Here is a 12,742-nt window from a genome sequence, read left to right on the forward strand (position 1 = left end):
CAAGGAGAACAGATAGTCGTATTAACGTCTTACGTCATATTAGCCGAAATTGTTACGGGACCGCGTCGCTTATTAGCCGCAATTTGGCCCGGCGTCACGTCGAATTAATATTATTTTGACTTTCTGCTCTCCTTGGGCGGGGAGGCGCCTCCGGGGCCGCACCGCCCTGGTTCAATAAGGGGCGACAGAGAGAGGGACGAAAATAGCTCTCTCTCTCCCTTCCTCGGGCGGCGTGTCAAATGTGTCATGCCTGGGTTGTACACCAGCACTACCGAGTAACCAGCCAGTGCGAGTACGTCCGCGGTTACGGGCTCTTGTTCTCTGTTCTACCCGGCGGCGTATCCGGTAGAATCCACTGTGCGTGAGTGGCCGAGTGCGCGAAGTAACGCGGGGTAACGCACGCAGTTCGTCGTCTGCTGGATTGATACGCTTACGCTGCCGAAGGGGTGATCCACCGCCGCCGCGATGCCCAACATAATAAATGACATAAAGCTGGACTTTAAGGACGTGCTGCTGCGCCCGAAGCGCAGCACGCTCAAGAGCCGATCGGACGTGAGTATCGCGCGCGGTTGTTTTATGTAATTAGCGTGGAAATCGGTGTGGCTTGTGTCGGAAACAATGGAACGCGTCTCGCGAACAGAACGGAGAGGCGGTAGGGCGGGAGAGAGAAGCAGGAGCAAAAGAAAGATAAAAAGAATAATAATAAAGACGTTATCTGGCGCGCGGTGTCACGAGACGCGATCTCGATCGTCTCTCCAGCTCGTTACTTCGTGCAACGATATTTACACGCGACTTTGAACTCAATGGCTCGGATTCGATCGCACGCGTGTGCACGAACGCGCGCGTGTGATAATGCCGATTACGAGTTCTGCGGAATGCTAGCACGATCGCTAATCGAGACACCCGAATTTATTTCCTCTCGGGCGCAAGATTTCTTTTTATTGATTTAACTCTGGCGAAAAAAAAAATATATATATGCATGCTTCTTACCGATTGATCATGCCGAGACGATGGTTACAATTCACACAAATTTCTACGAGTAAATTTCCGTTAATTGAAGTGATTACGTTATACCGTCTTGTTTAATTTTATTAATTTCACACGCTGTTTATAAATTTATTATTTAACAATTTATACTTTTAACTCTGCAATGCACGTGTAACGTATAAATTCAACGTCACGCATGGCACATTATTGAACTAATATAAACACGAATTATATTTCAGGTAGATCTTATTAGAGAGATCTCGTTTCGCAATTCCAAGCAGACGTACAGAGGAATTCCTATAGTGGCCTCGAACATGGATACAATCGGAACGTTCGAAATGGCAAAAGTTTTATCAAAGGTACGGTACAATTTAACGTTCCACTTCACGACAAGTACTAAAAGATCTTTCCCCCGCTGGTTGCCGTTATAACGTCGTAATAATTATGTTCGCTTGTTATCTAAGATGTTTCCTCGTTTATCTGTCTGTTTTATATCGTCTAGACTTAAATTAGAAAAAGAAAAAAAAGGAAATTGCATAACGTTAACGTAATTAAATTGTATTAATAAAAAGTACTTATGCTCGTGATGTAATAAAAGTACAGTTGTGTTATCTCACTTATTAATCACTTATTAATTTTTTTTTCTTTTTCTTTCAGCACGGTCTCTTTACTGCGGTTCATAAGTATTATACCGCCGACGACTGGAAAGACTTCGTCGCCCAAAATCCAGATTGTGTGAAGAACGTCGCGGTCAGCTCGGGAACGAGAGACGAAGATTACGAACGGCTCTCGAGCATTTTGGAAGCCGTGCCGGAATTGTTGTTCGTATGCCTGGACGTTGCGAACGGATACTCGCAGCATTTCGTTGAGTACGTGAGAAAAGTAAGAGCACGGTATCCGAACCACACCATCATCGTAAGTACAAATCGTTTTGCTACTTCCAATAGAGAAGGCCTGGTCAATCGATGACCTTTAGCAGATTATTTAATCGCCACGCGCGCACTTTGTATTTAAACATAAAGATTAATTGCTACCACTACAGGCAGGAAATGTTGTGACAGGAGAAATGGTGGAGGAACTAATACTCTCAGGAGCAGATATAATTAAAGTCGGAATAGGCCCAGGTGCCGTGTGCACGACGCGAATGAAAACCGGTGTCGGCTATCCGCAATTAAGCGCCATAATTGAATGCGCGGATGCGGCGCACGGCTTAAAAGGCCACATTATCGCTGTAAGTACTTATTGCACTCTCTATGAATCATCTCTCGAGAATTTAATCGTACTATACGCTTCGCTTTTATCTACGCTTACGTATTAACTTTCGTTGCTCAGGATGGTGGATGTACGTGCCCCGGAGATCTCGCAAAAGCATTCGGTGCCGGCGCAGATTTCGTCATGATAGGTGGAATGTTTGCTGGCCACGACGAGTGTGGGGGTGAAATTTTAGACAAGAACGGAAAGAAATTCAAGCTCTTTTACGGGATGTCCTCGAAAACAGCCATGATGAAGCACGCCGGTGGTGTCGCAGACTATAGGTAAGACTTCGGACAACTTTGTTGTAGCGTTACAAACAAATGATTAACGAGATTCGTTCGCATTTATTTCAATGCAATAGGTCTTCAGAAGGAAAAACTGTCGAAGTGCCTTATAGAGGAATGGTTGAAAATACAGTACTGGATATATTAGGCGGCTTAAGATCCGCTTGTACTTATACAGGTGCCGAACGTTTGCGTGAGTTACCGCGACGAGCAACGTTTATACGCTGTACGCAACAATTAAATCCTATGTATGGACCTCCCCCAGAAATGTAAAACTTATGATTATTAAATTATGCTCTTTAGTAAAAGCTTAGGAAAAAAAAGTTTTAAACGCCAATATTTGTTGATCGCATATTATTTGCTGGCAAATAATATTTATATATGGGCAAAAAAAAAAAAGCAATCTTGTAAAATATTTATCATTGCAAGTGTTTAAGTATTAAGATGTAATCTTTAAGTATGCTCAAATGGGGGAAAAAAAAAACGTTATACAATAATCTTTCGTGCACAAATAAAAAAATTTTCGTTACAGACGCTGTATTATATCACTGATCGTATCCTTTTAAGAATAATCATATATTAATCTGTCCCGTACCAACAAACCATTATTTAGAGTTCTAATTGCATTTCATATTTAAATAATGAGTAGCATTCATACATTTCGTTGTTGTCTTTTTATTATCAAAGATGAGTATGCATATATTTTACAAATCTTATATGAAATGTTATACTGTATCTACAAAAAATTCTACCTATTTTACAGAATTAATAAGTGAAAATTTTTCACACGTATTCGCTATTTGCTTCTCTTGATTAGAGAAACCGGAAAGTTTTCTGTTGCACCTGTCCCTGAAACATTTGCCAATGTTAATTATGTGCATGAAGTATAAAATACAACGAAAAATTTTAAGTATTAAAAAAAAAAAAGTATTATTGTGCCATTATAACAAAACAAAAATATAACTTGTGAGATTGTAAAAACCTTTACCGCAAATTAGACATTTCGTAATATAATTTGTTAAGATACTTGCCAACAATATTAATTACATAAAGTAGAAAAAATCTTCTTTAATTATTATTCTATCATATTTTCTATATTATAATCGCAATAAAAGTTTAAAGTATTTAAAATTTGTACACAATCTTTCTAATAAACACGATACGATGCATATATGAAGTTCCTAGTTTAGTTACAATATTTCATTATTGCATATATTTATATTTATAATATTTCACCACTTTAGTTTTATTTAATATCTATATAAAGTAATATCAACAATATTAAAATAAGCATAATATTAAGTAATTTCATATAAAAAATGAATAATTTTTTAATTTTACAAACTGTTGTTGAAGGTATACTTGATTTTTCAACGCTTGGTTATTTTAAATAACGTACTAAGATAATCATACTTAAAAAAAAAAAAATAATAATATATAATTATTATTTCTACCTAGCTTTCAATGTTATTAAAGTAAAATTACTGTAACAAAATATTAATATTTTCAGTAATTTTCTTTTCCATGGATATACAAATGCAAATGTAGAACATATGAAAGTTTGTAGATGTACTTTACTATTTAAATACAATATATCTAAAAAGATTATTTAATATTAGATGTATTTCAAATTTTCTTAATCATTAATTAATACATTATTTTATATAGAATATATTAGACGTTACGTAGACAAAAAATATTCAAGATGAAATCAAAAAATATAATGACTATTAATAGGGAAGCACATTGATGTATATATAAATATATAATAGAACAGTTTGAATTAAAATTCTGTTAAAAATAAAAATAGATCTTCCAGTAATGATAAATCAATTTTAACTCCACTTATATTAATTTTACTTCAACATAACCTTAATCGTGAACTTTATGTCATTTAATATGAAAAATAAAGATTATAAAAGAGAATCGTGCCCAATACAATTTTTACTGAAGTCTTAGTTTATCAAAGTATTCATAAATGTGATTAAAAAAGCTTTCCCCATTTTTTTAAATATTCCATATTCAAGTATATAAATTAATTAAAACATGTAATAAAAAGATATTAAAGTTCGAAATATTTTATATATGACTAGTTATCTCTTTTGATACTTAATTACTTGAAAATTAAAACTGAATGTACTTCGTCATGTATATCTTATATAAAAAAAAAACGTATAATACTGGTTAAGCAATATTTAGAAAGTTGTTAGTAAAATTATTTCCACATTGAATTATATGTATCCAATTAATCTCCAGTTCACAGGTCCTGATTCCTTTGTATACATGTAGATTAATGCTGAATGAAACATTTTAAACTGTAGATGTCCCATGCCACGACATATTGTAGGACGGGTAAACCTCTAATTGGCTGCTCCAAATATCTAAAAATAGTATTGGTATTTCACGAGAAAGCAAAAGAAAAACCAAAATAACATTGTATTTAACAGAAACGCAATAGGACATATGCATATATAAATGTCATATTATATATCTTTCGTATACATAGTAAAACTATCATGGATAATGAAAACACATGGCAGCTGTATCAATTATAGCATTTCGTATGGTTAAGAGTTTTATATAATTATAATAAAACACGAGTGTTTCAGGTAAATAAGTGTCTTATCAAGATATATATATATATATATATATATATATATATATATATATATATATATATATATATAATCCAATATAGTAAATATGCTATTATATCGTTCATAACAACGCATTTATAAGGATATAGTTTAACAAGTTTAATGAGAAAGAGAGCGAGAGAGAGGAAGAAGAAGAAGAAGAAAGATAGAAAGAAAGAAAGAGAAAGAGAGAAAGAAAGGATGGCAATAAAATGGTACAGATGTCGATCCCTCGTTCCACTTTCTGACCCGCTGCTTCACCTGCCAGCTTCAACTTATATTACAATAATACATATCATGGAACAAAAATACATACAATAGTATAGATAAAACACAGATATCATATTGATACTATGTTATAATATTAATTTCAATCAAATTTCTCTTGTTCGATACTTTTTCGTTACTTAAACTTAGAACGATGGATATCCTATAATATATATATATATATATATATGCGTGTATATATAAAAAAAACACAAAACGTTTTATAAGTATAAACAGAATATAATCGATTTTCATGACATTCTCAAAGATATATGAAGATTATGAAGCAGTCAACTATTTATGATAAAAGTTATATGGAGATATAGCAGGTATTAACCGCGTCCCGATGCAAAGCTATCTGAAAACTATCTGAAATAAATAAATAATTATGGTAAAAAGAGATGATCCATATACAAAAAGAACAGATTTTATTTCAAAGGTGTAAAATATATCGTTATTCAAATTATCACATGAACCACGAAATTATCATAGACTTTTTATGTTTTGCAAAGTTTAATTCAAATTCCCTGAAAGAGGTTCAACGATTATCAGTAAACATTTCCTTATTCTTACACCATTGATTTATAACAGGTCGAAATATCAAGCTAATATAAACGTGAGTATCAAATATAATTATCGTACAACCGGAAAATGGACAAAGAATTAAATTATTAAATGTAAAAATGTTTTATTGAAAGTAACACACTTTTATCAAACTAAAAAATGCATGAACAAAAAAAAAATTATTTTACAAAATTTATATTTTAATACTTTTAATATAAATTTCTATATAACGATACTCAAATTTATATTAGCGTAATATAACCACTATAACATTTAGAAAATTACATGAATTTTAATTAATCATTATACTTCAATGATAATTAATCGAACAAATTATTTAATCCTTACGCAAAAAAATTAAAATTTTTATCAAAACAAAGATTTATAAATAATCAATTTAATAATCAATTATTATTGAAGTTGTAGACTTCATATAATTTTCTGTATACTCATTTATATATGTATATATATTGTATTAAAAATTACTTACAGCTTTCTTTTCTCTTAAATGGAAGTTTAATTCTCAGAAGTGGACTGTGAATAAGGATAATTTTGATATCCTGTTGGAAAAGAAGGGTTTTGCTGCCCTGTCTGCGGTTGAGAATTAGATCCAGCATTCGCTGCATAATAACCAGTTGGCGCAGAGCCAGCATTCATCGCCGGATAACTTCCATAAGCCTGAGGGAACGCATTAGGCGTGGTACCCGGTGGTCCACCCGTCTGTCCCTGAAGAGTCTGCATTTGTTGCTGGGCCATTTGATTCCCTTGCATTCCAAGCTGTATATAATATTATACACGATATTAAGATAGAATAGCAAACAACAATATCAATTATATTTTAAAGAAAATACCTTGCCCGCTTTCATTTGAGCTTCTATCGCTTCAGCTTCTTTTATTTTACCAATGCTTCTGTAATATTCCGCCCATTGCACGCTATAATCAGCTTGACCACCGTTTTGCGCAGTGCCTGTCTGCTGCTGCTGCTGAGTCTGCTGTTGCTGCTGCTGATTTGGTCCACCAGAACCCGTTGGTGCTGGATTAGACTGATTTTGCGAATTACCTAAAATATTTTATTAATTTTACAGAATTGTCAAATATCAATTTGTAGCAATCTCTTCAATAGGTTTTCCTCACGATTTATAACAGTAAACATTTTTTACCTCCTGGCTGATTGTGATCTTGCTTTCCTTGTTTCGCTTGTTGTTCAATCATGTCTGCTTCTCTATGCATACCTAATGATCGATAATACTCTGCCCATTGAGCGCTATAATCTGGCTGACCAGTTTGTGGATTGACTTGTACAGGAGCTTGATTAGCATTGCCTGAAAATTCAAATATGTTACATAATAAATATGACTTATTTCCTAATATACTATGAGAAATCGTAAAGTCGTACATACTTCCGTCATTAGATTGTGGTTGACTTGGCCATGCTTGGTACCCTGTATTCCAATTTGGATTGTAACCAACTGCTCCTTGTGCTCCAGCATATGAAGAAGCAGCTGGACCCTTTAAAAAAAAAAAAAAATTAAGTCCAATCTTTAAAAAGCCGTGTTAGATCGAACTGAATTCATGTTGCCACTTTTCTGTGATACAGATTGGTTTTCTCGTATGATTAATTTCATACCACGAAAGTAAGTACCAATTTAATTTTTATTATTTTATGTACTAACACCACTCGCTATATATAACATTTAAAGGAACGAGAAGCATTTGCAGTACCATGTAAAATATGTACGTACATCCGTAATTGATTAGTAAAAATTTGTTAAATGGAAAAGTTTTTTTTTAACATAGAGGAAGTAAGAATAAATGATACACGCGAAGCTCATGCTTGTAATGCCTAATGTTATTTAAAAAATACATTATCAACACAATGAAATAAATATTTAATCTTCAACAACAATAAAATAAAAATGGTTATTTAATCACACGCTCATATAAAAAATTGAAAAATTCAAAGTAAACAAAATTCGTATTAATTTCGAGTTTCTCGGTTTTGAGAGTATAAAAATGCTTGAAAAGTAACACTGAATTTAAGATAAACAAGTGTTCGAAGTCAGGGTGCAGCTCCTGTCGCTATTGTTATTCTTGAACAATAGTGAGGAGCTCGAGTTGCATATTACTATGGACGTAAGAATATATGGACGGAGACTAAAACTCAGAACCTGCCTAATTCGCGGTAAGGGGAATGTAGAAAGAAACACTACGCGGAAAGAGAAGAATAGCATTCTCGTTCCCCTTATCGCAAATTTGTCAAATCCCTTGCCCGTCTACTTACTTCAGACTCCGTCCATACATTCTTACGTCCATGCATATTACCCAATGGTAAAAAAAAAAAGTACAAAGTTTTAATCGAATAACATGCAACTTCAATTGGCAAAAATTGTTAAATGTAAAATAACTTTCTTTAAAAAAAAAAAAATTAATAATAAATTGCGCGTATAAAACGTGCACTTTGTAGTATCTAGTATTAAAAAAAATTATATACGGTAACACAAGCATTACGTGTATAATATCTGTAACTTTCATATGCATTTGTGCATTTATATGAATATTTGCGTTTATATGAATATTTGCGTTTATATGCATATTTGCGTACCATGCCTAATTTTTCGCTAAATATTCTCTTCGCATGTTCAACTTGTTCAGGATTTCCTCGAATAATAAAAATTTTTTCATTTTCATTACTTTGATTCCTTCTATCTAGCTCACAGTGAGCTCCTGTCTGTTGGTTAATTTGCTTGATAGTTTCTCCACCTAGAATCAATTTTTAATATCAGAAAAATATTCAAGAAATAACATTACAAACAACACTACGATTTTAAATCAACAAGATTTAAGGGCTTAACAATAGTTTTAGCAATATGTCTATACAACTAATACATTTAAATTAAAATATAAATAAAATAAAACCTTTGCCAATTATAATGCCGCATTTAGAAGAAGGAACAGTAAACGTTGTTTCTATTTTATCTTGTAAAGGTCCACCTTGTCGTCTATCCCAACTGCCATACTCATTTGGATTACGATTTCCACCAAAACCATTACCTCTCAATCCAACTCTGCCTCCCATATTATTTCTACCATCGTCTCTCCTCTAAAAATAAATAAATATTAATTATGTTATTAGCTTATAAACATATATGTATTCTAACGGATTTATAATTAAGATAATACCGTCACACTATCAATTAATTCTTGAATTCTTTGACGGGCTTGTTCAACAGCTTGATGTTTTCCTGACAACAAACATTTTCTATCGCCAGGACCATCTTCTCTTCCTTGTTGGAATTGAACTTTAGCTCCGCTTTCAGCTTGTATTTTTTTTATCATATCTCCGCCTTTACCAATAACGACACCAACAGCGGCTCTTGGAACGAGTACCTAACATTAAATAATAACATTATCATTTTCAAAGTAAAACACTGTTTTTTTACATTTATTCTCCTTACAGTTAAAGTTCAAATTAATAATTTTTAATTACGCGGGCAATCTACAATAAAAATATTAATTAACCTCTACTCCATCAGCATTAGTAGGACCATGATTGAAACCAGTATCATTAGAATAATTTCCTGTTCTATCGGTACTTCTTCCTCCTCTATGAAACATTTGCATTTCTTTTTCAGCTATTAATTCATAAACTAATTGTTTTGCATATTCAACTTTCTGTGGATCTCCTGTTATTCTACAGAAAAAAAAATATCAACTTTAAATAATTATGTTACATTAGATCGATAAATAAAACTGAGAAAAACGATTATTTATGTATATAGAAAAAAAAAAAAATTACTTTACGTGCCTTAAAGGCTTTTCTTGCTCCTGAGATGGTCCTTCCTGAATAACAACCATCTTAGCTCCAGACTTTTCTTGAAGTTGTTTTATGGTTTCCCCTCCTTTGCCAATTATGAGACCAACTTTAGGACCGGGAATCATTATCTCAACAAATCCTGGATGTCCCATCATTCCACCACTGCTGCCACTCATATTCATATCACCAATTCCTTCACTTCTGCTTCTCTGATTTACTATTGATAATACAAGCTCCTTCGCTCGACTGAAACACATAAAATACAGATATACAATATCTTTTCAACTAAACTGTTTTACACATGTCAAAAAATTTAATCAATGTACAACAATAAAGTTTGTTTGCAACACATAAATATGCACTAATATCTATTGCGGATTAATTGTATGTCACATTTGTAATATTTCTCTTTTCTAATGATTAACATCGTCAAATGGTATAGTAAAAGGTTTCAAAGATTTTGTATTAAAATGCCATATATAGGTTTAACCACACATAAGCAGTTTCAACTACATAAATAAAATTTTCTTCATGTTGTGATTAACACGTCCCCATGCATATCCTATCCTCCTTCCTTTCTTCTCCCTTTCTCTTTCTCTTTTTCTCTCTCTTTCTTTCTTTTTCTCTCCATAGCCTATTAAAAGCAAAAAACTATTAGTAAATACAAAATTATTAAATTAAAATGTCAAAATTATTAATCAATTTTCAATGGGCAGAAATTCTGAAGCTTATAAAGTTTGAACCCGCTATTGGCATCCAGGAGCTAAATAAATATTCTGTAAAACATTTCATAATTTCAATATGCGAAAGCATATGTCCTACATTTGTGAAATGTGCATGTAGGATGAAATTGTAGCATGTAAAATATATTGACGTACAAGCTGTTATTAGAATCGTAACCCAATCATATTTTCTAATAAATAAGACTGTAAAGCATTGTGCGATATTTATACATCATAACATCCCAGTTTAAAGTAATTGTTCAGTTGTTTTGGGGAAGTGATAAAATGGTGTGTGATAAAAAGATTTACAAATAAATAAATTAGAACGCGAAGTGTTTCTAAGTAAATATAAGGAGGATAGCAGATTTGCTTGGCTAATTTATAAGTAGTTTTGATAGACAATTACTTTCCAATCTAATAAGCATGGAACTGGAATCATTAATTATATCCATTTTAACAATTATTCCCATAAACGACAAACTAATTGCATTCAAAGCCAACAAATATAGATAAACTGTTGTCATTCATCGTGTGAATATAAAATATATCAAGGTATTGCATTGCATACAAAATAGTTGAAATTAACGAAATAAGAAGGGAAAATAAGTTACTTGACAGCTTCTCGTGAACCAGTTAGCGTGCAAACACGCTCAGGCAGCCCACCGCTTTCCGGTGCCATTTGAATCTTACATCCTGTTTCACTTTGCAATCTTGTTATCTGTTCCCCACCTCTGCCAATTACTGTAAATATATTATTATTACTTAAACGTAATCATACATTTATACATATATATATTTATATATACAAAATTCCTATTGCATTTTAATTCATACAAGAATCATTAAATATAACAAAAATATCCATAACTATTCTAAAATGCAATAAATACTTTGCAGGAATTAATGTTAAGACAATAATAGTACTTAAATTATAAAATTTATATAACATTATTAAAGGATATCACAATAAATGATAAACCACAAGTTCTGAAATTGTTACAGCAGATTGTAGTGCAACATATTACCGAATGTTTATACAGGGAATATACCAGTAATCTCTTCCATAATTTTACTTACTTAAACCGACCATTTTATCTGGAACTCTGATGTCTTCATTACATATACCACCTAAATTGGAAGAAACTTGTGGTCGGGAGCCTTGGGCACCTGCATCTCCAAGTGAATTACCCACAGGTCCTCCACGAATACCTATTAAAGGATCTACTACTAATGATGCAATTTTCTTGGCTTCTGGTTCTAAAAACATAATGGAATGTTAATATAAAACACAATCCTAAAGTAGATTATTGGTTCTATTAATAAGACAGTAAAAAAAAAAAGAAATCAATACATATTATATATTTTAAACATTATATATTACCAGAACTATCTTCAAGAGGACGTTTTAGTTTGGAATCTTGATTATTTTGAACAACGCCGGGATTTATCTTTGCGGCAATCTGAAAAGATTAAAGATACAAACTCAGATTTGATCTTTCAAATTAAATAACTAAGTGCATAAATCGATATATTTCATAAAATTATCAATTATTATATTAAACCAACAATCTCTAAAATATTAATAAAAATAACGTACAAGTTTATTAAATATTATAATATATTATAACAAAATCAAGCCGATTAATTCGATTATCTTCGAAAGAAAAAAAAAAAAAAAAAAAATTAGAGAAGCTCAAACTCCAATCCTACGATCCGGTATTGAAAAGTTTACGATTAGACCGGCCCGCTGAAAGTTTACGTGTCACAGATAAGCTTCTCAGAAGTCATGCCGCGTAAAATAAAACAATTCGAAAGGTAACAGCCGCGAGCAGCGCTACGTGAGACGTGACGCCTGCTCGTGGCAGACGCGCCCGGCGTCGATCGTCGTTCGTTGACGTGTTCGCCGTAGAAACGCGATCGTGTACCTGCTTGGCACGTTGGACCGCCGCTGCGAACGCGGTGCTCTGGGTGAAGTTCTGAGGCGGCGCAACCGCTGAGTAGTCACTCATGTTGGTGCATGAAGTTGTCGGGACGGCTCGGAGGATCTAATCACGTTGCTGCTGTCGCTGCTGGTAGCTCACGACGGTTCGGCCTCACCGTTGCTGTGGTACACAGACTCCGAACGGAAACGGTCCGCGAACGCCGAGGTCGACACTTTTGCGGGTCGCGCGACGCCGTTCGCGAGGAAGAGAAACGTTACAGCAGGCTCGCGAG

At 33.3% G+C, this 12,742-nt stretch overlaps 2 protein-coding genes across 5 annotated transcripts; one reads left to right on the forward strand and one right to left on the reverse strand.

Annotated features, from left to right (window-relative positions):
* The first annotated feature begins 259 nt into the window (after window positions 1-259).
* Window positions 260-3,058, forward strand: LOC139109463 (GMP reductase 1). The gene is made up of 6 exons (XM_070668554.1): window positions 260-552; window positions 1,227-1,346; window positions 1,645-1,902; window positions 2,030-2,218; window positions 2,320-2,522; window positions 2,603-3,058. The coding sequence occupies exons 1-6, from the start codon at window positions 466-468 to the stop codon at window positions 2,796-2,798; spliced, it is 1,053 nt and encodes a 350-aa protein (XP_070524655.1). The 5' UTR covers window positions 260-465; the 3' UTR covers window positions 2,799-3,058.
* Window positions 3,059-3,180: 122 nt separating this feature from the next.
* Psi (P-element somatic inhibitor) lies at window positions 3,181-12,677 on the reverse strand. Of its 4 annotated transcripts, none has more exons than XM_070668507.1 (14): window positions 12,454-12,677; window positions 11,910-11,988; window positions 11,606-11,785; window positions 11,140-11,269; window positions 9,798-10,052; window positions 9,512-9,683; window positions 9,173-9,379; window positions 8,909-9,092; window positions 8,595-8,752; window positions 7,393-7,501; window positions 7,153-7,314; window positions 6,844-7,052; window positions 6,483-6,769; window positions 3,181-4,906 (listed from the first exon to the last, which is right to left on the reverse strand). In XM_070668507.1, exons 1-13 carry the CDS (start codon window positions 12,535-12,537, stop codon window positions 6,509-6,511), a joined length of 2,190 nt encoding a protein of 729 aa, XP_070524608.1. In that variant the 5' UTR covers window positions 12,538-12,677; the 3' UTR covers window positions 3,181-4,906; window positions 6,483-6,508. The 4 variants fall into 4 exon arrangements, with proteins under 4 accessions (XP_070524608.1, XP_070524607.1, XP_070524605.1 ...); XM_070668506.1 differs by having other exon boundaries at window positions 3,181-3,374; window positions 9,789-10,052; XM_070668504.1 differs by having other exon boundaries at window positions 9,789-10,052.
* Between the last annotated feature and the right edge of the window lie 65 nt (window positions 12,678-12,742).

Source organism: Cardiocondyla obscurior, linkage group LG17 (genome assembly GCF_019399895.1).
Source record: "Cardiocondyla obscurior isolate alpha-2009 linkage group LG17, Cobs3.1, whole genome shotgun sequence".
Taxonomy (NCBI): domain Eukaryota; kingdom Metazoa; phylum Arthropoda; class Insecta; order Hymenoptera; family Formicidae; genus Cardiocondyla; species Cardiocondyla obscurior.

Excerpts from the sequence above, each read along its gene's own strand:
- LOC139109463 (XM_070668554.1), top strand. The coding sequence starts at position 466 with ATGCCCAACATAATAAATGACATAAAGCTGGACTTTAAGGACGTGCTG. Across the intron at positions 553-1,226 it reads CGCTCAAGAGCCGATCGGAC|GTAGATCTTATTAGAGAGAT; the intron begins GTGAGTATCGCG and ends ATTATATTTCAG. Across the intron at positions 1,347-1,644 it reads TGGCAAAAGTTTTATCAAAG|CACGGTCTCTTTACTGCGGT; the intron begins GTACGGTACAAT and ends TTTTTCTTTCAG.
- Psi (XM_070668506.1), bottom strand. The coding sequence starts at position 12,537 with ATGAGTGACTACTCAGCGGTTGCGCCGCCTCAGAACTTCACCCAGAGC. Across the intron at positions 11,989-12,453 it reads CGGTCCAACGTGCCAAGCAG|ATTGCCGCAAAGATAAATCC; the intron begins GTACACGATCGC and ends TAATCTTTTCAG. Across the intron at positions 7,315-7,392 it reads ACCACAATCTAATGACGGAA|GCAATGCTAATCAAGCTCCT; the intron begins GTATGTACGACT and ends TTGAATTTTCAG.